This window comes from Esox lucius, chromosome 12 (assembly GCF_011004845.1).
Source record: "Esox lucius isolate fEsoLuc1 chromosome 12, fEsoLuc1.pri, whole genome shotgun sequence".
NCBI lineage: Eukaryota > Metazoa > Chordata > Actinopteri > Esociformes > Esocidae > Esox > Esox lucius.
In genome coordinates, this window is record NC_047580.1 from 19,931,216 (window position 1) to 19,956,445 (window position 25,230).

Genomic DNA, 25,230 nt, shown 5'->3' on the forward strand with positions numbered 1-25,230 from the left:
TATATCCAACGGTTGGCAAATGCAACTGCTGGAGGTTTTATTCTCAGTAGTTGTTGTATTTCCCCTTTGACGCGCTGTACTTTTTCATAGCTTTAAACAAAAATAACATTCACTGAGCTCAATTAAGTGTTTGAATTGTTATAGCTATATATGGTTTGAAGTTTAAGATGTTTAAAATATCTAAAATGTATTTTTCAAACACATAAAGACACACACACACACACACACACACACACACATATATATATATTTATAGAGCAGCAATGCTCTGGACCAATTTTGGTTAGGGCTTAAAATACTTGTGTTTTTTTCTTTCATTTTGGTAACTCCTTCCGTGGTTTTAAACAGGTACTTTGCAGAGCACAGACTGCTGGCTGACGGGCTCACAGATAAAGGATTGTCACATGGAATAAAACACATTTTATGTAGCAGATTGAGGTTTAATTTATCTTTTTACATTCTATTAAACAACTAAATAGACCTGTTTACATTTTCTATCTTCAAATTAAACGGTAAGTGGCTTCCGGTTTCATTATAACATTATATTTTGTATTTTGCTTCTTTAATTAAATACACTAGTATATTCATTAATAATTACTGTAGAACACTAAGCTACAGTGTTATTTCACAGTGGTTGAACACTCTGCATGTGAAATTTCTGCCTGTGACATTTTATTGTTAAAGGAATATTTGATATATTGCACATTTTAGATTTAATGTGCAATATATCAGATGTAAACTTGACTTTATTTATATATCGTTTTCTGGGGGAAACACTACCCCATTCAGATTTTATGTATTTAGAAATCTTTCAGATGTATACCAACCCTTAATATTAGAGATTGGTAATTGACTGAAGAGATGAACAAAACATATAAACTTAATTTTGTTATTTCATTTACAAAGTTATCCAACTCACAATACCCAGGTGTAAGGAAAACGTCTCACTTACAATCAATTTCTGTAGCACAACTTTTAGCTTTGAATGGCATGAGTCTGATTATATCTTGCAAAATACAAACATTGCATTCCACAGTAAACTCATGCCAACGATCAGGCATGGTGATGGTAGTGTGATGGTTTTGGGATGCTTTGCTGTCTCAGAATCAGAATGACTTGCTTTCATTAAAGTGACCATGAGTTCTTGTCTTTATGAAATGATTCTAAAGCAGAATATTTGGCATTTCATCCATTATCAAAAGCTGAAGGGCACTTGGGTCAGTCAGAAAAACAATGATCCAAAACAAACAAGTAAGTCTATATTAGAATGTCCGTAAAGCAACCCATTTTAAGGTTTGGGATGGCCTGGTAAATGTCCAGACCTAAATCACATTTGAGATGTTGGCAGATCCCGAAACAAGCAGTTGATTCTAAAATAAAAACCCACTAATGGTAGCAGTTCTGCAAGATTGGGACAAAATTATTCCACAGCAATGTCAGACTGATAAAAAACAGTAAGCCTTTGCTTCCAGTAATTGCAGCTAAAGGTGGCACAACCAGTCATTTAGTGTAAAGGGGCGATTACTTTCTCACAAAGGGCCATTCGGTGTTGCCTTACTTAATTCATTAAGTAAATGTAATAGACTAAGAAAGTAATTTAACAGCACATAAGTATTTATATGTATGCCATCCATTCATTGTATTTAGAGATCTGAGTGTCTGTTGACATGGCTAAGGTTTTGGGAAAAGAGACTGTAACAGAAATGGTCAATAAAAAACCTCCCTAAGACCAGCCAGCTATGTGGTTTCTGAAACCTTCCTGCGGTTAAGGGCGTGGGCGTTTGCCTCCTGAGAGACAGGGAGGTTGCAGGCATTTCACAACACGTGGCAAAGGCAGCGAAACATCCAACTCCAGTTGCACAGAAAATACTCTTTGCTTACATGAAAAAACCTCTTTAAAGACTGAACCAATTCTTATTTTGAACAATAAACCCATTTTCCAAGATAATTCTAAACTACCTTACAGCTTATTCATAGTTTTCAGTACAATCCTGTACTATTGACAGATATCACAGACCAAAAGACAGTATAGCATCCATTTTACTGTCTCTTATACTGTACCAACCCCAAAATTGCTTGGAAGAATAATACAGGCTTTTAAATTGAGAACATTCATGACAGATCCTATCTTGGGATCTGAGCTTTACGAACAGATGTATGAAAGCCAGTCTGCGTGTGTATTTCACATCATAGAGAAGGGGTATTCATGAGTGCTGAGATCATAAGTGTGAATCTCTTTTGACTACAGCTTATTTCTCTGTATTTCTTTTCTCGTCCTCTCGTCACATCTCTCAAGAAAAGGCCAAGCGATGTTTTCCTTCTCTGTTGCCCTTCTCCTGCTGTGTGCCACACCTCTACCCACCACGGCTGTGGCACTGCCCTTTGCGCAGAAGGGCTTCATGGACTTAGGAAAGCGCATCGATGTGGAGGGGCTGATGATGATGATGATGAACGACGAAGAGGATGGCTCAGCGGATGGGGAACACTATAAACCAGATTACTTTAAACCAGAACAGCCTACCTGCCCATTCGGCTGTCAGTGTAACCAGAAGGTTGTGCAGTGCTCTGACTTGGGTGGGTGAAGAGTTACAATATCAAATTCTACCGAAAGGGTCCTTTGTAGGCAGCACAGCACTAACACTACACAACTTGACATTGGTTTTCAGTGCAACGTGGAATCTTGGCCATCTGGTTTCTTTTTAAATTATATGGTAACAGCTCACACACAAACAAGAAAGTGCAACATATGTGTACAAATTGTAGCTTAGAGAATTACCCTGAATCTACAAAATGACAGCGTTATATTACATTTTAACATGTGGATTTAATCTGATAGAAACATTAAAACAAGAACACTGTGTTTCTTGTCCAAGAGGTATACTGTCATTAATTATAGATTGAATGTATTCATAAGGTATATGAACATTTAAAGTAACAATAACAACTGTTTATATTAAAACTGAACTGTAATTGTGAAAAGACAGAAAGCGTATGAAGTAAAGCAGGTAAGTTTATCTTTTTTAGTTTGATTTGCAGGTTTATTTTATGTGCCACATGACATCCCCCGGGAGACGAGGCTCCTGGACCTTCAAAGCAATCAGATCACAGAGATAAGAGAGGATGACTTCAAGGGACTCAGCAACCTCTATGTGAGTACCAACAGTCAAAGCAAAAAATGTGGAACAAAGGATACAGCATTTCATTCTAAGGCCTAGCCAGTTGACAGTCTATTCTTTTCCATCTTAGCACCCCCTTTCATTCTTCGTACTGAAAAATAAACTGTTTAATTATACGTATTCAACAAATATATTGTATACTGTATACACAGTATGTAACTTTTTATATAGTAATAATGGGCAAATTTGTATCTGTGTTTGAATACATCGCGGTTTGGTATTACGAATACCCTATACCTCCATTCTCAGACACTGGTGTTGGTGAATAACAAGATATCCAGGGTGCACCCACGGGCCCTTATGCCTCTCAAAATGATGCACAAGCTCTACTTCTCGCACAACCAACTAACAGCTGTGCCAAGAAACCTGCCCTCCTCCCTGGTGGAGCTGCGAATCCACGACAACCACATCAAGAGGGTGGCAGCTGGGGCATTCTCTGGTCTGAGAAACATGAACTGCATTGGTGAGATGGCAGGTTATGGTTACAACAGTATGCTGAATAATAGAGCAGGTATTGGTTTTGACTTAAAACACATACCTTTCTTCCAGAGATGGGGAGGAATCCTATTCAGAACAGTGGTTTGGAACCAGGAGCCTTTGATGGTCTCAAACTCTCTTTTCTTCGCATCTCTGAGGCAAAACTCACAGGCATCCCTAAAGGTACAAAAAACTATAACAGGACAGACTTTTTTGTATAATTATTCTATGAATATTTTGTGAAGCTGCACGGCAATGTTGGTTTCTGTGCAAAAATTATCTGCAAGAATACTTGGAATCTGATTATTTATTTTCCAGATCTGCCTGAGGGTCTACATGAGTTGCATTTGGATGGTAATCAAATTCAAGCCATTGAACAAGGAGATCTAAACCAATATGATGGTTTGTACAGGTACGTCTGGACATACAGCTTTACATGAGGATACGAGTTTCAAGAAGGCTGTTATATTACGAATGTGTGCGTCTATGAATGCTGTAGATATTCCCTATTTATTTTCAAATGTAAACGAACAACAACATAGTCTAACAAAGGCATAAAATGTTACCCTTTCTCAATTTACAACCGAAACTGCCTGGTACCATCATGATAGTTGCATCGCACCGGATTAGCCAAGCATCCAGACATAGATTATGAAAGAGGCGCTACTTTTTATTGGCCGGTATTTGAATAAATTCACTCCCATTTAGAAAGCGTCAGTTCATGTGTTATGTCATACTGCATTCCTTTTTACCTAAAATGAAAATCGTAGGGTGACCAGACGTCTCCATTTTCCGGGGACAGTCCCCGTTTTTGGTGGCATGTTCCCGGCGGGAGTAGTCCCCGGAAATGACCCCGTTTTTAACTGTGCGTTAAAGAGACCGCAAAGTGAAATCACATTTTACGTGGCGAAAAAGACAGGGCAACAGAGCCTACCGGTTGATGTCTCAAACGCGATGTGCTTGTTTTTGGCCAACAGATGGGGCTGCTCGCTATGGTAGCTTAATTCAGTCTTCTGCTAATTACATGCTTACGCTAGTTTTAGAGAAAAGTGCTGTGGGAAACTGTGCCAGAAGCTGCAAGTGTCAAGTGAATCACAACATCACCACAAACGTCTTTTCGAGACCGGTTTCAATCGTTTTAAATATTAGCTAGTGATGATATAATGTCACAATATATTAGTATTATTAAATAGATAGATGATCGGATCTATACATGTAGGTTAGCTAACTCTCTAGGTAAAAAACCTTTCACATATAACACATGCAGTGGACGGGCTATTTTGCAAATATGATCATATTAAATGAATGCAGAATTAATTATGAGAATATTTATTTGTAGATTATAATTTTAATGATTTGACATAAGCATTGTGAAAATATTTAGAAATCTTCATGGATAACGTTAGCATAATATTTTCTGTTAGAGAGTGGAGAGGAAGAATAGATAGGAAGAAGATTGAAGGAGATTGAAGAGGAAAGGTAAAGATATGATTAACAGAGCCTGCCAATTTATTATTACAAACAACGTTTTTGAGATAAAATACAAAAATGAGACAAGCAATGGGAATCTGTTAACCAAAGTATTTTATCTAATAGTGTACGATTTATTATTTATGATTGGAGAGGAAGGAGAAGAGAGTGAGAAGGAACATTTTAAGAGGTAAAAATAGTGAAGCGAGGAGAGTGTAGAAGATGAGGTGGAAAGGTAAAGAGAAGGAAAGAAATTAAGAAGATGAATGAACAAAAGAGAAGAACTATTGTAGTAGAAGAAAAAGTATATTGTCTCTGTTTTTCAGTTTTGCTCATGTTCTCTTCTGCTCTTATTCTGCCCAAAGAACCAGGACCACTGAATGGCTGTTCAGATTGGACAGTTCAGACTGGTCTGTGGTGTATCTGTTGTATAGTTGTTTCCTCTGTCTATCACAATGTGCCTGTTAGACTAAATACAATGAATTGTCCCCCTTTTTATTTCATAGATAATAACAGCAGATACTTCAATGATATATTGACCGCCAAACTGGAATGTCTCCGGTTTTCATTTCAGACATCTGGCACCTTAATGTAAATGTCAGTCTTTTAAATAATTTGCAGATTTTGTCTAATTGGGTGATTCCTTGCACTGAAAGTACTCTATGGACCAGGATAAACTGTCATTCATGATTAATGGGGGGAGGGAGACATGCTTACATGTCCTATCACCAAAGGGACATCAAAGATTTTATAACTAGTAGTGTAACTCCATAGACTACTCTTAGAGTAAATGACCACCTGGTTATACAAAGTCAAATGAACAACTTCCTGAACTGAACAAGTTCTTCACCCAACCACCGTAGAATGATTTGTATTCAGTATTCAGTGGTTAAAGTAGTAGGCAAAATTTAGGAGCAATGTAGGTGCAAATCCAATCATATACATTTTATAACTTTACAATAGGATTTATCACATGTGATTATGTACCCAGCCAGAATCCCTAAAGAGCAAGCAACAGGATATTGCAGTACATTTGCTGGGAAACACAGCAACCTAGGAAGAAAGCAGGACATGGGCTCCTGGGAGAGGGGTAAAGATTAGAAGAGTACCTGGACTTTTTAGGCCAGATTGTTCATCAAGATTTTTAAATGTAATTTCTAAATAATTCCTCCTATATGTAAGAAAATGCCCTCCAACTAAAATACAGTTGAACCCAATAGTCATTCTAACATTTCAAATCCAGAGTGTTGGAATACAAGGCATAATTGTTGGAGTTGACTGTAGTTTACACACTGAAGATATGTTGTGCTTGGTAATCTCTAAAGATGATATTTCCATCCTCTCTACACTTAGCAGTTTTAGATTCAGCCAGCACTAACCTCAGATTGTCCTCTATGTCTGGAGCCCTACCACCTCGTTAACAACATATGGTGAACAAGAATGTACACAACGTGCAACAATTTCTAAGGTTTTATTGAGTTGCAGCCCAGTACAGTTCACATTAGGATTAATCCGTGAAGAGCACACTCCGGCGTGCCAGTGGCCACTGAGGGTAAGCATTTTCTCTCTGAAGTCGGTTACAATACTGAACTGCAGTCAGCTCAATTACCTGGAAAGGGTAATGTGCATGCAGATGAGCATCCCTCAAGCAGTTTGTGCAGAAATTCCTAAGTAACCCACAGTTTCATCAGCGGAGTGTGACTGGTCTTATCCAGCAGGTGAAAAAGCAGAATGTTGAGGTCCTGGGCTGGCATGGTTTCGCAAGGTCTGTAGTTATGAGGCAGGTTGGATATATGGCTGAAATCTCAAGAAACAACATTGGAGGAGGCTTTTGGTAAAGACATTTACAATAAATTCTCTGGCAATAGCTCTATGGACATTCCAGCAGTCAGCGAGCCAATTGCCTGCACCCTATTGTCTGCACGTTTGAGACATCTGTGGCATTGTGCTGTGTGACAAAACTGTACATTTTAGATTGGCCTTTTATTGTCCCCAGAAAAAGGATGACGTGTAATGATGACGGGCCATACCTGTCAGGTTGATGGGTTATGTTTGCAAAGCAGAAATGCTGTCTAACAGATATGTAAACACATGGGTGTGTGTTTTTGTGTGTTTTTTAGGTTGGGTCTAGGCTATAATCAAATTCGCCACATTGAGCACGGCAGCTTGTACTACCTGCAAAACCTGAGAGAGCTGCATCTAGAGAACAACCGGATCAACAATGTGCCTGGAGGCCTTGCTGGAATGAAATATCTGCAGGTGATACATGGGTTAAGAAGCATTGGGTATCACATCAACTGATTACTGATTTTACTTGTTATGTTCACTGACACATGGACACAAATGTTCTTTTAAACAGGTAGTCTACCTTCACTCCAACAACATCAGCCATGTTGACGTCAATGACTTCTGCCCTGAAGGCTTTGGTGTGAAGAAGACTTACTACAATGGAATCAGTCTCTTCGATAACCCAATCAACTACTGGGAGGTGGAGCCAGCAACCTTCCGCTGTGTCAGCAATGGGATGGCCATACAGTTTGGCAACCACAAGAAGTAGTGCAGGGGAGGGATACACGCAACTTAGTTGCTTTGTTAAACGATTCAAAAACAATGTATTGATGGGAAGAGACTGATGTTAAACGATTCAAAAACAATGTATTGATGGGAAGAGACTGATGTTAAACGATTCAAAAACAATGTATAGATGGGAAGAGACTGATGTTAAACGATTCAAAAACTGTATTGAAGGGAATAGACTGATGTTAAATGATTCAAAAACAATGTATTGATGGGAGGAGACAGATGTTAAAGGATTCAAAAACAATGTATTGATGGGAGGAGACTGATGTATGGTAAAAGGACGCCAACTAAAACACAGCTGAAGTCTGTTTTGCATGCATGGTAGTATATTGGGGTATATTGGATGCTGTTGAATATTGGAAAGAAGTGGAACATTCTTATTGTCATAATTTAATGAAATAATCTATCAATCAAATGTATTTCAATAACAATTTTGTTCTCCATGCCATTTAGGCCAAATTTAGTCTGGTCCATGGCAATTTGTCATTCTCTTTGATTATGTTCTATGTTCAAATGGCCTCTAATCTCACATCTGATCTCATGTTTTGGGTATATAATATATTTGAAAGCACCTTGATTATGAATTGATTACTCTTATAAACTTTGAAAAAAACTACATCTTTGCACTTTTTATTGAGCTGAAGAATATTAATTAGAATATACAATATTTTGCATACTTTATTATGAACTCTTGTGATTTTTATGAAGAAATAAATTTGATCAGATAAAATTTTTCTAGGTCATTCTATCTACTATTATTGAACTATTAAAATATTGTCTATATTTTTTCTCACTTGCGTACTGCCGTTTTGGGAATTTGGCAATGTTAAAAATCTATAGAGAAACTCAACAGGCAGATTTTTATATATAAGATCATTTTCTTGCCTGTGCTTATCTTATTTCCCCTTTTTCAAAACTTGAACTATAATTGCAATCAATTAACTGGAAATTAAAAGTAAAGTTTCTGGCAATCAGTAAATACTTCTGTTCAAAATTCTGAATGGCTTTCAGTACTCAATAATAGGAAATGATCTAGCCAACTGACAAACATTAGATTTTTAAAGTCACTTCTTCTGGATAAAAAAAAACTAATATTGAAGGACCACTGGTCAGGCTGTGATTCTGAAGGAAAATGAAGACCAAAGATCCTTATACAGACATTAGCGTTAAAGTAATGCAAATGCATAGATGATGAAAAGTGTACCATATAATATTCAAGTGTTCAGATATCCCAGTGAGTAGAGGATTAGGAGCACATGACACTCATACCACCCAGACACTGCCAACAAAAGGCTGTCCCACAAAACTGAGCTTAAAGTGCAATCTCTTAGTTTTTAATTTGAGGGTAAAATTGGAAGAAGGGTTTAGGAATTTTTTTCAATGGACCAAAAGTAATTTGACAATTGACTCAAAGGCTGTTTTATGGACAGGTGTGGGCTATTCCTTTGTTATTTCTTCATCAATTAAACAGGTATAAGGTCTGGAGTTGATTCAAGGTGTGGCATTCCCATTTGGAAGCTGTTGCTGTGAACCCACAACATGCGGTCAAAGGAGCTCTCAATGCAAGTGAAACAGGACATCCTTAGGCTGCAAAAAATAATCCATCAGAGAGATAGCAGCAACATTAGGAGCGGCCAAATCAACTGTTTGGTACATTCTGAGAAAAAAAAAAACACACTGGTGAGCTCTGCAACACAAGAGATCATACAACAGTGGTGGATGATGGTAGGATCTTTTCCATGGTAAAGATAAACCCCTTCACAACCAAGTGAAGAACACTCGCCAGGAGGAGGGCATATCATTATCCAAGTCCACCACAAAGAGAAGACTTCACAAGAGCAAATACAGAGAGTTCACCACAAGATGCAAACCATTCATAAGCCTCAAGAATAGAAAGGCCAGATTAGACCTTGCCAAAAAAAATCTAAAAAAGCCAGCCCAGTTCGGGAACAGCATTCTTTGGACAGATGAAACTAAGATCAACCTGTACCAGAATGATGGGAAGAAAAAGTATGGAGAAGGCTTGGAACGGCTCAAGATCCAAAACAAACCATATCATCTGTAAAACACAGTTGAGACAGTGTGATGGAATGGGCATGCATGGCTTCCAATGGCACCGGGTCACGAGTGTTAATTGATGTGACAGAAGACAGAAGCAGCCAGATGAATTCTGAAGTGTACGGGGATATATTGTCTGCTCAGATTCAGACAAATTCACAAAAGTGGACTGGACGGTGCTTCACTTCACAGATGGACTATGGCCCAAAACATACTGTGAAAGCAACCCAGGAGTTTTTAAATGGAATATTCTGCAATGGCTGAGCCAATCACCTGATCTCAACCCGATCAAGAATGTATTTCACTTTCTGAAGACAAAACTTAAGGCAGAAAAACCCTGAAGACAGCTGAAGTAAATGCCTGGCAAAGCATCACAAAGGAGGAAACTCAGCGTTTGGTGATGTCCATGCGTTCCATACTTCAAGCAGTCATTGCCTGCAAAGGATTCTCAACAAAGTTTACATTCTTTTTTTTATTTTTTATGATTGTGTTAATTTGTCCAATTACATTTGAGCCCCTGAAATAAGGGGACTGTATATGGTGCAATGTGGTTGCAATTCCTAAAAGTTTCATGCAATATTTTTGTTCAACCATTTGAATTAAAGCTGAAAGTCTGCACTTCAATTGCATCTCGGTTGTTTCATTTCAAATCTATTGTGGTGGTGTATAGAGACAAAATTATGAAAATTGGTGTCAATGTCCACATATTTCCAAACCTAACTGTATATCAGATGTCTAATTACTTTCTATAAACTGAAGGTCAAAATCTTTAAATTGTTGCAAGTTGACGTTGTATTTTTGTTCATAGTAATTGAATTGCATACAGTCATGTCCCTTTGATTAATTAATTTATAATGGTAATGTATAATAAATGTCTAACAATTCATATTTTGCAATATTCCACATAGTTACAAATCTGCATTGTTCCAAGAAATGCTTCAATGAAATTGAGAAAAACTGTAATATCAATTGTGCTAAACCACTGGATTCACATAGATGTTTTACTATCGGGGTACTTGCTTCTGCTTGCTGATGTAAAGTGGACAACTCTATAAGCAGACTAGTCTTGTATTGAATACATAGAATTACATTGTGAGAATACAATTTATTAATCCTGCACACAATTACCTTTCTTTCCATTTTCAATCATTAATTTGTTTTATAAATTAATAATATTATTCAATCCATTTAATCCACAGACAATGCTGCCATCTACTGTAAGAACATAGCTGTATGCAGATTCTCATAAGTCCAATTGAAGATTTGTCACAAACACACAGCTGTTATTGAAGACTGTTCTATAGAATACCAGACAATTCTATTGAAGCCGCTACAGATGATCGAAGGATGCTAGACCTTGTAGTGTAGGCTATAATTCAGTTATAAAACCTCAGTTTACTAGTATGAAATACTATAAAATGATAAAGTAAGTAATCATAAGAGTTTAAACCATAGTATTTAATCTTCCTGATTGAGTACTGACTAAGCAATTCACAGTATTTTTCAATAGTACTAACTATTTGTTGGAAAGAATCTGAAATAAATTACCAGACATTTACATAAAAGCACTGATCTGAGAAAAAAAAATAGTTCACGTTCACGTATTATTTCGGGATGCAGGCATACCAGACAGTCCCACAGCCACCACAAGGCGGGGTTGGAGTCTACAGATCTCTGGTGGCCCATGCACCCATCAATTTAAACCATGTAAAAAAGATAAATGTTTGTGCCCATTAATCTGCATGGACATCTAATTGGCCTCTAGCAAACTACAGTATTGTAAAATGTATAGCCTGTTCATTAGATATAGCTACTTTTGTTAAAACGCCAATTGATTTGGGCCTTGCTTATTGAAAACCATGCCTGTGGGAATTAACTATTGACTATCTGTAGCTAACAAGAGTGAGATCTGTGGTATTGGAACTCGTGGAATTTGCTGAACAGACGAATACAGAGGAAATGTATTCTACTGCAATATTCAAATAGGCTAATTCTAGGTTGTGTTGAGGAGAAGTTATATTTTTTACTGACACAAATGTATCCTTGCTAACATTAGTAATTGGGACATTACGTTCTTAAGCTACGGTGAAGGATATCACATAAAGGTTTGGGTTATGGTTAAATAAAGTGTCTCGGTGGTTTTGAACCATGGGAGTGAACTTCTGGGATGTTTCTTGGTCGGGGGTGTTAGGGTACAATGCGTTCCCAAAACGTATATTTTATACATTTGCAATATGTATAAAAAACGTGTGGTATATAGTTATAAACGATTTGATCTTTAGATTAACTTCTTAGATTCAAGATTAGGGTTAGGCAGTAATGGTTAGAGTTAAGGGGTGTGTTATGGTTGGAAACTGCGAAACTGCTCTGTACTCCAACATAATTCCTTAGACCAGCTTTAACAATAATGCTAAATAAATAAAAAAAAAAATCGACAATAACATTAATGAAATGCTTGCATAAGGACGTGTCATGACAACGAAGTGGGTTATGCGTGAAAGAATGGGGGGGAGGGGGCACTGAAACGTGCATATTTGTGTGCCCTTTTCTGAGAGATAATAATAAATAAAAAAATGTGACACGGAAATAATTTATATCCAATGAGATGTATACTAAATACATCCCACTCAACACATTAAAAACTGAATAGCGCGTCGGAGCTCCCGTTTAAATACATCCGTCACCAGTTACCGGGTCGTAGAAGAAACAGGATGTTTTACGAGATGAGAAAACGTCTGCGGTGCACTGATTCAGTCACCCGGATGTGAACGTGTAGTTAGGTACCGGATGGTCTTTCATTTTAGCTGAGAAACGAAAATGGCTATGCTAATTGTTAGCCTCTGGAAACAGTGTGAAATTATCGACCATAATTGTTTTTTCTGATCTTGAACGAGCTTAGCAGTCCACCAAAAACGATACGTAAGTGCCTTTACATGATATTTCACTTTGATGTACTATTTCTTAATGTATTAACTTAACGTAAAGTAGGTAAACATCGCCAGTACACTACTGGTTGGCTAATCGTTAGATAACGCTTCATTGCTACAGTACAGTACCAGTAACTAGCTAAATGGCTAACTTAAGCAAGACATTGACTGGAGGTCTCGGTGGTGTCGTTTATTTTATGGTCCCCACGTTTCCTTTTTGTTCGATTTTACGATTTAGCCAGCTAACGTTAACAGATTAGTTAAGTAGCCAACGTTAGTTAGCTAATCGTCATTGAAAGGAGTTGACTTAACATTATTTTGGTAGCTAAAATTTGCTAGTTAACCATGGATTAGCTATCGACCATGGATACCAAACCGTTAGTTGACCTTAGTTACAGAATTGTACAGTAGTTAGTTAGTTAGCTAGATGTATATCCTCAACCTGCTTATAGTTTGGTGGTTATCGATTACTTGCTAACTAGAAAGGTTTAGCGAAATGCCATTGTGTCGTGATGTAACTGATGTTAGATAACGCTAACTCACTGTGTGGTCATTGGTATTAAATCAGCTGTACAGGGAATGGCATTTTCTGAAAGTTATTTGGAAATATACTCCACTCATTTGACTAGTATGAAACACCCGGATTTACTATCTCAACTCAATGAAGTCAGCTATTTTTCATTATTGTTTGGAAAGTATAGTATTGTAATTTTTGATGTGTTTATTCAGTGTCCCTAAATAATTATTGTGTTTGGAGGTGTTCCAGGCATAAGTATGCAACACATCAGTATTTTCGGAAAATTACCGCCGGGAGTTCAAACAATGACATCAGTGGTTGAATGAGCCTGGAGATCAATCTAAAAAGGTAGTCGTTTTTTGTAGAAATTATTGAGGCCTTTGTGTTTCACTGTTAGCTCAATCACACTAATGGCCGGTAGATATGGTTGTCCTTGAGCCATTGGACTCAACAATGTTGCTGTTAGCCATGAAATTGCAGAAAAGCCAGGCTGAATAACTTGCTGGCTTTGTGAAGACTACAGCCTGACAGGACCCCTGTTTCTTTGTCCAAATTGTTCAGATTCTTGGGAAACAATTGCTTCTAATGTTTCCACATTACAAGAGCTGATCATTGCTATAAATGCAGGATATTGTGGTTTGCTTACAACCAGGAAATGTAGGTGTCCCGTTTGGGTCAGTTAAATGCAGAATCCATAGTATTTGTGTTGCTTGAGGAAATTCACAATTTTGATGGCACAATATGGTATGATTAATGTTAATAGCATTAGAACAGCAGTGAAATGTCCTTTTAGTGTTTACAATTATATGGTTTGGATTATACTTAATGCTTTTTATACTCCCATTTCAATGTTACATGCATTTCACCTTCACCTGTAGTTTCACCACATTTGACTCTGTAATAGGTCTGAAAGGTAGATGGCTAGCTACAAGTAAGCATTAACCACGGTAAAAACAATCCATCAGCCAAATTACATGTCTAACTGTTTTTTTTAATATTTTATAGATATCCACATCCTATGATATTACATTTGAGATGCTTTTAACCAGAGCAACTTTTTAGATTGATTAGATAATTTCAAGCATAGGCCAGTTCATAATATAAATATGCTAATCAAAACAGATGTAATAATTCATTTTAAAGAGTAAACAATACAGCTTTTTTCTGTTATGTTTTTTATTTTGTTTGTTACAATTTGCATACCCTGGCAGAAAGGGTGACATTTGGAAAATATGACTGATCAGGCAAAAAAGTATTTTATTTAAGGATAGTGATCATATGAAGCCATTTATTATCACATAGTTGTTTGGCTCCTTTTTAAATCATAATGATAACAAGAATCTCCCAAATGAGCCTGATCAAAAGTTTACATACCCTTGAATGTTTTGCCTTGTTACAGACACACAAGGTGACACACGCAGGTTAAAATGGTAATTAAAGGTTACTTTCCCACACCTATGGCTTTTTAAACTGAAATTAGTGTCTGTGTATAAATAGTCAATGAGTTTGTTAGCTCACACGTGGATGCACTGAGCAGGCTAGATACTGAGCCTTGGGGAGCAGAAAATAACTTTTAAAAAAGACATCCAAAGCCTTGCAAATGGCAGTCAGTACTGTTCAATCACTTATTAAGAAGTGGAAAATTCGGAGGTCAGGGTCAGGAAGACCAAGAAAAATTTCAGCCAAAACTGCCAGAAGAATGGAAGTGGAGAAAGAACCAAGTGGAGGACAGAGACAATCTGATGGGGTCTGGGCATTGGCTGCAGAATTTATCAGGAAGCAACTTGATTTTCAACACAACCAGAGGGACTTTGGACAGGGACCGCTACGAGTCATTTAGGCCCGGTAGTTCTGAGGCGCGGTCCAAGGGCTCATGTCCTCCTGAGGTTAAACAGGAATGTGTACATGACGACAGTAAAAATATGGAATGGATTGATCGGGTGACTCATTACCAAAACAACATGGTTAACGTTGTTTATCCAGGTTGTAGCCTACTCATACAGTGCGTCCGGTAGGCTAGCCATTGAAAATGGAAATAACCAGACCTGGGTTAGGGTTAGGGACGGGGGTGCAATGATTGCAGCACGATCTGTCTAGAAAACTCCTCTGACTCTCATTCAAGCCAATATTGTTGAGTTTTTTAACTACATTGGCAGCATTGGATGTGATTGCTTGGCACCTAGCTAGTGTTCTTCTTCATTTGCATGTATTTCAACATAGAAAAACTTAGTCTTACAAAGTTAACATCACAATCCCTATCAAAATGTTCTAGGAGAGGGGGATGCACGGCTATCCCTATTTACACTATGATGGAATCAGTTTGCCACTCTTAATTGTGTAATTTTTTTTATAAAGCACTAATTTAATACTATAACCCATTATATACAGGCGTATATACCTAGCTCAGCCCTCTTCAACCTCTGCTATAGTATGTCTGTGTTGGCGTTAGGTCTGTTTGCATCACTGTCATGCTCAAATGTCATGCACATTCAGCTTTGCACATTTTTTGCGCTTTGCACCGTTTTTGAAGTCTTCAATGTAAAGTGTAGAAAATTGAGTTGTGTGCATTTTTCCACAGTGCCAACTGATTCAAATTATCGATATTGTTGATTTGTTGTTTCAGCCTAGTTTTATTGTAATGATGGTTTGGATCAGTAACTGTAGTACTTCTTGCCTTGAGTGAAGAATACTTGTTTCTCTGAGTTGTTAAGTGTTGAGTCCTGCCGGAAGTTATTTCCCCCATTGGATGTTAATTTTAATGGTCATTTTAGTGTGTCCTGCTGTTTTTGTTTCGGTGTGAAATGTTTAATTCTTTTTTTTGCAGGAAAGCAGCTTGAAGAATTCAGACGCAACACAGACATTGGGATTTCTGCATCCCTGGTGTCATTGTCTACTCCTAACAAAAAGTGATGACCTCACAGCAGCATCCCATTCCCAATGCAAACGTTAGCCCTCCCCTCCTCGCCCCCCAGAACTCGTATGCTCATCACGGCAGGCCCCACATTCATCCAAACCAGCTGGGCTCTACTCAGAGTAGTGCGACAGGGCAACCTGTTCCACACAGAGGTCTGATGGGCGGTGTGGGGTCCTCATCCTTGGGGACCCCTAGTGGAGGTGCACTGAACAGGAGCACGTCAGCTTCCTGCACTAACCCTGCTTCCTCTAGGAAGCCCTCGTCGGGGCGCTTCGAACCCTGGCCAGAGGAGGCCGTAGACAATGCTTATGGATTGTACTCACTTCACCGCATGTTCGACATTGTGGGAGCCCAGCTCACACATCGCGACGTGCGTGTGCTCTCCTTCCTGTTTGTGGACGTCATCGACGAGTACGAGCGTGGAGGCATCAGGAGCGGCCGGGACTTCCTGCTGGCTCTGGAGCGCCAGGGGCGCTGTGATGAGACCAACTTTAGACACGTCCTACAGCTGCTTCGCATTATCACACGGCATGACCTGCTGCCCTACGTCACGCTCAGGAAAAGACAGACTGGTGAGTTGTGCTTTCCATTGCCACCTTCATCTCCAAAACCTTGTTCTGAAAAATTTTGCAACCATCCTCTTGATGACATTTGTTTTGGCACTGTATTCCAGCACATTGGATTTGAAATTAAACAGTGACTAGGGGTTAAAGTGCTGTTAGCATTAATTTCACTGTATTTACATCCATAAACTATGCGTTGTAGGATTTACTGCTCTTTTTTTAAATATAAAGAGGGCTTTATTTTAAGGTACCTGAAGTATTTGGACATGATCTTAGATAATGTCGTCATTGTTAATGTGTTTGCAAATCTTTTGTGATTTATGACTGCCTGATGTTTGTGACCCATAGATGACATCAGGCACTTACTGTCTTCCCTGCTGATGTACTCTCAGGCATCTACTGCAGCCTTATTCATGCCCTATGTGTTTTTGCCTTGTCTTTATCAGGTTAGACACATGCTCAATTGGATTATAGTGGGGTGATTGAGTCGGCCATTCAAGGATATTCTACAAGCATATTGTGATTGGATGTTACGTGGTGATGTGCCGTCCAATGGCTTTTGAGGCATTTAGTTGGGTCTGAGCAGACAAGACATACCCTGCATTCAGATGCGATCCAGCTCCAGTTGTAGCAATATATGACCAAGCCATAACACTACCTCCACCATGTTTCAGATGAGCAGTTTCTTACTTCCTCTGCACTTTCATCTCATCTGGCCATAATAATTTATTCCAGAACTCTAGAGTTTTTTTTTTTTATGTACTTTTCAGCAAAGTAATCTAGTTGTTCTGTTCTTGAAACTTACCAGTGGTTTCTGTTTTGTGGTAATAGTGCTGGTTTAATCTGCTCTTCATGTTACTCTCTGACACATCTACTCCTACATTGTGGAGAAGGTTCTTAATCTGTTTGACAGTTGAAAATGTTATTTTTCCATTAGTATTCTTTCTAGGTCTAGCAGGCTTCTTAACAATGTGCCAAACGTTGATTTTGTCCCTGACCAAGATTCAACTAATCTCTCTGACTAAGCGGAAATGTTTTTCTCCATAGAATAAAACCAAGTTGTTTGATGCTTCAGGGCACTCTTTGATTATATAACGAATATTCAGTAGAGTATTGACAATATAAAAACACGTTCATGACCTGACTGCAGCTACCGGGCTTCCCAGGTTAAGACGCAATAACGTTACTCCTCCTATTTGGCCTTATGTTGCTGAATGCCGATAGGCTACAAAAACGACCGTGTTGTATATTTTTGATAAGTAAAATCTACAAATTAAAGTAGGGATGGGGGGAATACGCGGTAGGGTATTGGACATGCTTTTATCTGAATAGTATGTGTTTTTCGAATAGTATTCGCTTAACCAAATTTAACTACTGATAGGACATGAGCGCTGCTACATAACCATCCAGAAAGGAGTGGGAGGCGTTCTTATCGAGCATCCGCTCAATGGCGGTACGTTTGAGAAAAGAGCGAGCGCGCATATGGAGGAAGCTGTGTGGTTGACACGCAAAACTCGGCTACTTAACTGTAAGACAGTATTTATCAACACATAACATTGAGTTCATTGGATGGAGGAGTCTAGAGAAGTTACTTAGCTAACCTAGCCAATTATATGCTTAACTCATCGTTTTCTACACTCAACCGCCTTTATATTGCAATATCTAACTTTACGTAGCGTTTTGTGGCCACATATTATTTTTCGTAAGTATAATTAATTCTGAAAATATATAGCATCTTTCCTTTAAATCAATTACATTTCATCCACTTGCAATTATAGGTAAATATTGACGCATAATGTACATTGATTATTATGTTTACGCTAACATTAAATGCATACAATATACTTTTTGGGGGGGGGGGGGGGGGAGTGACGGAAACAGCATTAATACGTTTTTCTGTTTAATTCTGGAGGGAAATAGACTCCCATAACGTAGAATACATTTACAGCAACGACTATATTTGCAGCAATGTTCGGTAAATATTAACTTCATGAAATGAAACCGGAGATATAATTACTGAATGAATTAACTATGTTCCTAAATACGACCCATAACTGTTAATGGGATTGATTTCAGTATGGCCAATGTACCCATTCATCCTTCCTTAATCATAGACTAAACCATGTATCAGAAAACACACACACACACACAAAAAAAAGAATAATACATCCATACGATATGATGTACACATTGTACAGACTAGTATAGGCCTACTCTTAAGTATAAATATGTACTCTTAACCCTAACTCATAATATATAAATTGTGTGTGTGTATATATACACACACACACACACACATACATACATATACATTTACATACATAAAGTCCAGAGCACCTGCTGTCATTTTCCTGCATGTCCAGGTCTCTTGGCCTATTTTCTATGTCGGAGGTACATCTTTTTGCCCCAAATCTTCAATGACAGCCACTTCTGACCAGACTTCTCCAGACAATAGATGTGTGTACCAGGGTTCAACTGTTTTCTGCAGCTCTGACCTGATGGCACTGCTAAACATCTTCTGAAAACAAGGGATGATGCTGTTTGTGGCTTAATGTGTTTCTCTTTGGATGATCACTACGGTCCTCAACATTGTCAGTTTATTTGTGCCTGTTTAAAAGAGCTTGGACAGCATGTCTGAAAATGTCTGTCTGCCTTTTTTGTAGTGCTCATTATAACTTTTGACAGTTAATGGTCTTATCCAATGTTGTTAGCCGAGTTTCGCTGTTCCTCACCCAGTTGTACTAGTGTTTTGTTAATGTTCATATTACTGTATATTGTGTTTATATTGACAAATCATAATTTGATCCTTTTGAAAACATCTATTATCTTCCAATAAACATTAACTAAAACTGGCTACATAAAACAAAACTACTGACTAGATTAATGAGAGGTCGGAAAATGTGTTTAATAGTCAAAATTACAATAATTTCATCAACTTACCAGCGAGCGTACATCGGAAGCTCCTAATATTAATGGTCTTCAGTGCTGGAACTATCAGTGTTTGAAACTATTGGCTGCTCCACGACACGTGTTACTTCCGCATTCCTAAGATCCTATGGGGGTCTATGGGAGTGTCGCAACTCTCTTTACTTAAGACCAATACAAAAAAAATATTTTTAGAAATGTTGGCCAACTGAAAAGTATGAGCATGTATAGCACTCAATACTTAGTTGGGGCTCCTTTTGCCTGAATTACTGCAGCAATGCGGCGTGGCATGGAGTTGATCAGTCTGTGGCACTGCTCAGGTGTTATGAGAGCCCAGGTTGCTTTGATAGTGGCCTTCAGCTCTTCTGCATTGTTGGGTCTGGCGTATCGCATCTTCCTCTTCACAATGCCCCATAGATTTTCTATAGGGTTATGGTTAGGCGAGTTTGCTGGCCAATTAAGAACAGGGATACCATGGTCCTTAAACCAGGTACTGGTAGCTTTGGCACTTTATGCAGTTGCCAAGTCCTGTTGGAAAATGAAATCTGCATCTCCATAAAGTTGGTCAGCCGCAGGAAGCATGAAGTGCTCTAAAACTTCCTGGTAGACGGCTGCGTTGACCTTGGACCTCAGAAAACACAGTGGACCAACACCAGCAGATGATGTGTCATCCCAAACCATCACTGACTGTGGGAGCTTTACACTGGACTTCAAGCAACACGGATTCTGCTTCTCCTCTCTTCCTCCAGACTCTGGGACCTTGATTTCCAAAGGAAATGCGAAATGTACTTTCATCAGAGAACATAACTTTGGACCACTCAGCAGCAGTCCAGTCATTTTTGTCTTTAGCCCAGGCGAGACACTTCTGACGCTGTGTCTTGTTCAAGAGTGGTTTGACACAAGGAATGTGACAGCTGAAACCCATGTCTTGCATACGTCTGTGCGTGGTGGTTCTTGAAGCAGTCCACTCCAGCTGCAGTCCACTCTTTGTGAATCTCCCCCACAATTTTGAATGGGTTTTGTTTCACAATCCTCTCCAGGGTGCGGTTATCCCTATTGCTTGTACACTTTTTTTCTACTACATCTTTTCCTTCCCTTCGCCTCTCTATTAATGTGCTTGGACACAGAGCTTTGTGAACAGCCAGCCTCTTTAGCAATGACCTTTTGTGTCTTGCCCTCCTTGTGCAAGGTGTCAATGGTCGTCTTTTGGACAGCTGTCAAGTCCCTATAATTGTGTAGCCTACAGAACTAGACTGGGAGACCATTTAAAGGCCTTTACAGGTGTTTTGAGTTAATTAGCTGATTAGAGTGTGGCACCAGGTGTCTTCAATATTGAACCTTTTCACAATATTCACATTTTCTGAGATACTGAATTTGGGGTTTTCATTAGTTGTCTGTTATAATCATCAAAATTAAAAGAAATAAACACTTGAAATATATTGGTCTGTGTGGAATGAATGTATACATTATACAAGTTTCACTTTTTGAATGGAATTACTGAATGTGTGTGTGTGTGTGTGTGTGTGTGTGTGTGTGTGTGTGTGTGTGTGTGTGTGTGTGTGTGTGTGTGTGTGTGTGTGTGTGTGTGTGTGTGTGTGTGTGTGTGTGTGTGTGTGTGTGTGTGTGTGTGTGTGTGTGTGTGTGTGTGTGTGTGTGTGTGTGTGTGTGTGTGTGTGTGTGTGTGTGTGTGTGTGTGTGTGTGTGTGTGTGTGTGTGTGTGTGTGTGTGTGTGTGTGTGTGTGTGTGTGTGTGTGTGTGTGTGTGTGTGTGTGTGTGTGTGTGTGTGTGTGTGTGTGTGTGTGTGTGTGTGTGTGTGTGTGTGTGTGTGTGTGTGTGTGTGTGTGTGTGTGTGTGTGTGTGTGATTTTTCTTACATAAAATAACAATTTTAGTATCACTTTAAAACAAATATACATTGGTAGGCTACACCATTCCAATGCCCTGAGTAGTCAACTATGACAGGCAGGAATCAGATCGGTGTCACATAACCATGCGATTGATTGACTAACAAAATCTCCTTGGATCAACAGCCTAATGACCAAGTAATTGACCAACCCTGTGGTTTCCAACTGCAGTCATTGAGTACCCCCGTACAGCACATTTTTGTACAAGCACATGCAGTTCAACTCAATGAGTGCCTGATAATTAGTTAAGTTGTATCAGCTGTGCTTGGCTGTGACTACAATAAAAGGTGTACTGTTGGGGGTACTTGAGGACCAGAGTTTGACATCAATATTAGCATATTGGGGTTGAAATCAATATAAGCATCATAAAAATGGTTTTACCTGACATGTTGGGCAATGATTGAATTCGACTGTTTTGTATAGACATGTATTGCCTATTTGCCTATGGACCTATAGAACTGCACCATGTCGGCATATATTATATATTTGAGCAGTTTTACATAGTTCTACATAATTTGTGAAATTTACCGAACTTTGCAATGGGTTGAATGTTACCCTCTACTTGACATAAAGGGTGCGACAGTGAATGCAGTTGAAAATATGCACATTTCCTTGTAGATAATACAAATATTTATGGACAAATATAGCTTTTAATACATTTAATTTATTTATTATTATTTTAACCAGGTTACTAAAGACAATTTATTTTCACTTGAAATGTTTAGTCACTAACTAAAACCATTTATTTTCTTTGTTTTCAGTGTGCCCAGACCCAGTGGATAAGTACCTGGAAGAGACATCGGTGCGTTATGTGTCTCCAAGGGGAGGTGGTGAAAGCAGAGAGGCTGCACCCCACAGAAGAACTGGTGAGTGTGTGGCTCTGCATGTTAACATCTCCAGGGCCTTGCAGAAGAATTTTGTTATGTTACAAAATAACAAATGGTACATTTCTTTCATATTCTCTTAGAACACTAATATTCTAAATCAATTATTTTTAGGTGACATTGTTTTTTCTCTTGGGAAATATTTGTAACAAACAAACTTTTTTTTTATGTGCTATTTGTTATTGCGTATCCTGTGAGATTGGGTCATGGGTCTGAATACCTTTGTAGAAATTGCACATACAAGCTTACTATTGCCCTCTGCCTGTGAACCATACCGTTACTTTAACATTAAGTGGATAGAAAACCCACTGTTGAAGGATTGTTGTTCAGGCTGTGAAACCGAATTACAATTGAGACCAAAGAGGATTCTAAGTTAGATATGAAGTCATACAAATACATAGCATACTATGGTACGAAATAATATCGTAGTGTTTGGATATCCCAAAGAGAACAGTTGGTTCATTAAACAGGAAATGGTAGCTTCATCACACCACACAGGCGCTGTCAAGAGGACGCTATAGAGAGGCCAACAATCACTTTGAAGGAGCTACAAACTTCAGTGGCTTAGAGTGAATGGTGCATCATTCAACCCTATCAAGAGCTCTGCATGAAACTGGCAGCAAGCTTTTACTCAAAATGTACCATCGGAAATCTCTGTTTGCCAGCAAGAATGAGATTGATCGAGCTGTGATGTTGGAAAGTTTTCTGGTCAAATGAGACCAAGATGGATATTTTTTCGCAAAAATCAGAATGCTGTGTGTGGCACAAACTTAATAAGAAAAGTCTCTCAATAAGAAAAGGATTAATCTTCTACAGTGGCCCAGAAAGTCCTGATTTCAGTCCCTTTGAAAATTTGTGGCACAATATGATAATTGCTGCCCACAAGCATCATCAAAGTTATCTAATCAATGTGAACAACCTGGGAAAATCTGCCATAGAGAATGGGCCAAAATCACTGTTAGACTGTGCTAAGCTGCAGCAAAACGTCAAATATTGGTGTAAACATTGAATACTTCTTCAAGCAACATATTTCAGTTTTATATTTTTCTCACAAATATTTCACAACATAAATCCAATGTCACCTTACTTGAAGAGCCTCTATTTAGGGTTTTTACTCGACTACTAACATAAATACATGCTTAAATTACCAAAATACTTCTGCAGTTAATGTTTCAAATATTTGTTTTCTTCAAAATTATTTGAACTTTCTTACAGGAATACTTTTGCAACTGTACGTAATTTGTTTTAGCAAAGTAGAAATGGAGAGAAATGAATGTCTGTAACATATAGGCTTTTCTCCTTACTCCGCTAACAGGCCCCCAGCCAGTGATCTGCTGTTCTCCATCAGGACCCCAGGTGGGCCCGCCCCGCACTAAGCCAGGCCCTCCATTACCCAGCCGCAAGAGAAAGAGAGCCCACGTCACAGGAGATTGCAGGGAGAAGCAAACCTGTGGTAAGAGCATTTTAGGTGTTTATTGTGAAGCATGAAAAGGGGGGGAAAAGGAAATGTTTAAATACGTTCATGTCCTGTGAGAGGGTTGACTAAAGCGCGCACAAATGCTGATTTAAAAACAAATTGCCCCTTTATAGTTTCCATTGCATTTGACAGCACACACCTTTATCCCCATTCCTTGTGCTCTCCCATTTCCCCCCGGCATTCTTGTAGACATCCGCTTACGAGTGCGCGCTGAGTACTGCCAGCATGAATCAGCGCTTCAGGGAAATGTCTTCTCCAACAAGCAAGAGGCCCTGGAGAGGCAGTTTGAGAGGTTCAACCAGGCAAACACTATCCTCAAGTCCCGGGACCTGGGCTCCATAATCTGTGACATCAAATTCTCCGAGCTCACCTACTTGGATGCTTTCTGGCGGGACTACATCAATGGTTCCCTGCTGGAGGCCCTGAAAGGTGTCTTCATCACAGACTCACTGAAACAGGCGGTCGGTCATGAGGCCATTAAACTGCTTGTCAATGTGGATGAGGAGGACTACCAGGCCGGCCGCCGCAAGCTGCTCCGGAACCTGGTCACAGGAGGCGGGGCTGGCGCTGCAGTTGCACCCGGAGGGAGCAGAGAGATTCTACCCTCATAGAAACGCATGTGTTTAGTTGCTTTTAGCAGAAGGGGGCAAACCGTGTCCCACATAACTGAGAACTTGACTTTATGTTGTGGACAGGGGCAAGGGGAAGGCAAGTGATGGTCTGTTTGAGGAAGGACAAGGAGGGGGAATGCTGGGTTCCCTGCTCTTTCATCTTTGGACCTAGGAAATGTTGATTAAACATTTGGTCAGGGCGATGTGAGGAACTCAGACAGAAGAAAAGGTTTGAATGTTGAAGGTTTAGTTTTTCTTTTTTTGCTGAAAAGACAATGCTAAAATTTTCTATTGTAACTTGTGAATTGACTATACAGACTATACAATCTGATGTAACATTTATTTTGGTATCACACTGTTCTTTGTCATAATGTTTTCTTGAAATGGCCCCTAGCTCACTTGCAACACATGGATATAAACAAACAAGTCCCTATTTGGCGACTTAGGGTTGGTTTCACAGACGGAGATTAAGCCTAGTCTAGGACTAAAAGATCACGTTTAATAAAATCCATTGAGCTTTTTTTTTTTTTGTCCTAGACTAGGCTTCATCTGTGTCTGCGAAACCGACCTTAGTATTTTGTTTATTACTAGAGGTCAATACGCCAGAGACATTGTCACACAGTTATTTGGTTGTAAATAAATAATTGTTGGATAATAATTTGGTTCCGTATTGACTAATTGTTGGATAATTATAATAATTTGGTTCAGTAAGTGTTGAGGAATTGCTTGAAATTGCACCACAATTATA

General features: G+C 38.9%; 2 protein-coding genes and 1 long non-coding RNA gene across 5 annotated transcripts; 2 read left to right on the top strand and 1 right to left on the bottom strand.

Moving 5' to 3' along the window:
• Window positions 1-343: 343 nt before the first annotated feature.
• On the top strand, window positions 344-8,308 carry bgna (biglycan a). Of its 2 annotated transcripts, none has more exons than XM_010898747.5 (8): window positions 344-512; window positions 2,297-2,574; window positions 3,037-3,149; window positions 3,426-3,639; window positions 3,726-3,836; window positions 3,972-4,065; window positions 7,244-7,382; window positions 7,483-8,308. In XM_010898747.5, the coding sequence occupies exons 2-8, from the start codon at window positions 2,310-2,312 to the stop codon at window positions 7,678-7,680; spliced, it is 1,134 nt and encodes a 377-aa protein (XP_010897049.1). In that variant the 5' UTR covers window positions 344-512; window positions 2,297-2,309; the 3' UTR covers window positions 7,681-8,308. The 2 variants fall into 2 exon arrangements, with proteins under 2 accessions (XP_010897049.1, XP_010897050.1); XM_010898748.5 differs by having other exon boundaries at window positions 2,302-2,574.
• On the bottom strand, window positions 3,527-4,602 carry LOC109616392. Its single transcript, XR_002197517.2, has 3 exons — window positions 4,406-4,602; window positions 3,715-3,830; window positions 3,527-3,617 (listed from the first exon to the last, which is right to left on the bottom strand). It is a non-coding gene; the product is annotated as an uncharacterized LOC109616392 (long non-coding RNA).
• A 4,162-nt stretch (window positions 8,309-12,470) lies between the features above and the next one.
• Window positions 12,471-25,140, top strand: dedd (death effector domain containing). 2 transcript variants are annotated; one of them, XM_010898749.3, is made up of 5 exons: window positions 12,471-12,680; window positions 16,030-16,691; window positions 22,272-22,376; window positions 23,710-23,847; window positions 24,061-25,140. In XM_010898749.3, exons 2-5 carry the CDS (start codon window positions 16,115-16,117, stop codon window positions 24,480-24,482), a joined length of 1,242 nt encoding a protein of 413 aa, XP_010897051.2. In that variant the 5' UTR covers window positions 12,471-12,680; window positions 16,030-16,114; the 3' UTR covers window positions 24,483-25,140. The 2 variants fall into 2 exon arrangements, with proteins under 2 accessions (XP_010897051.2, XP_010897052.2); XM_010898750.3 differs by lacking the exon at window positions 12,471-12,680 and adding an exon at window positions 12,716-13,553.
• Window positions 25,141-25,230: the final 90 nt, after the last annotated feature.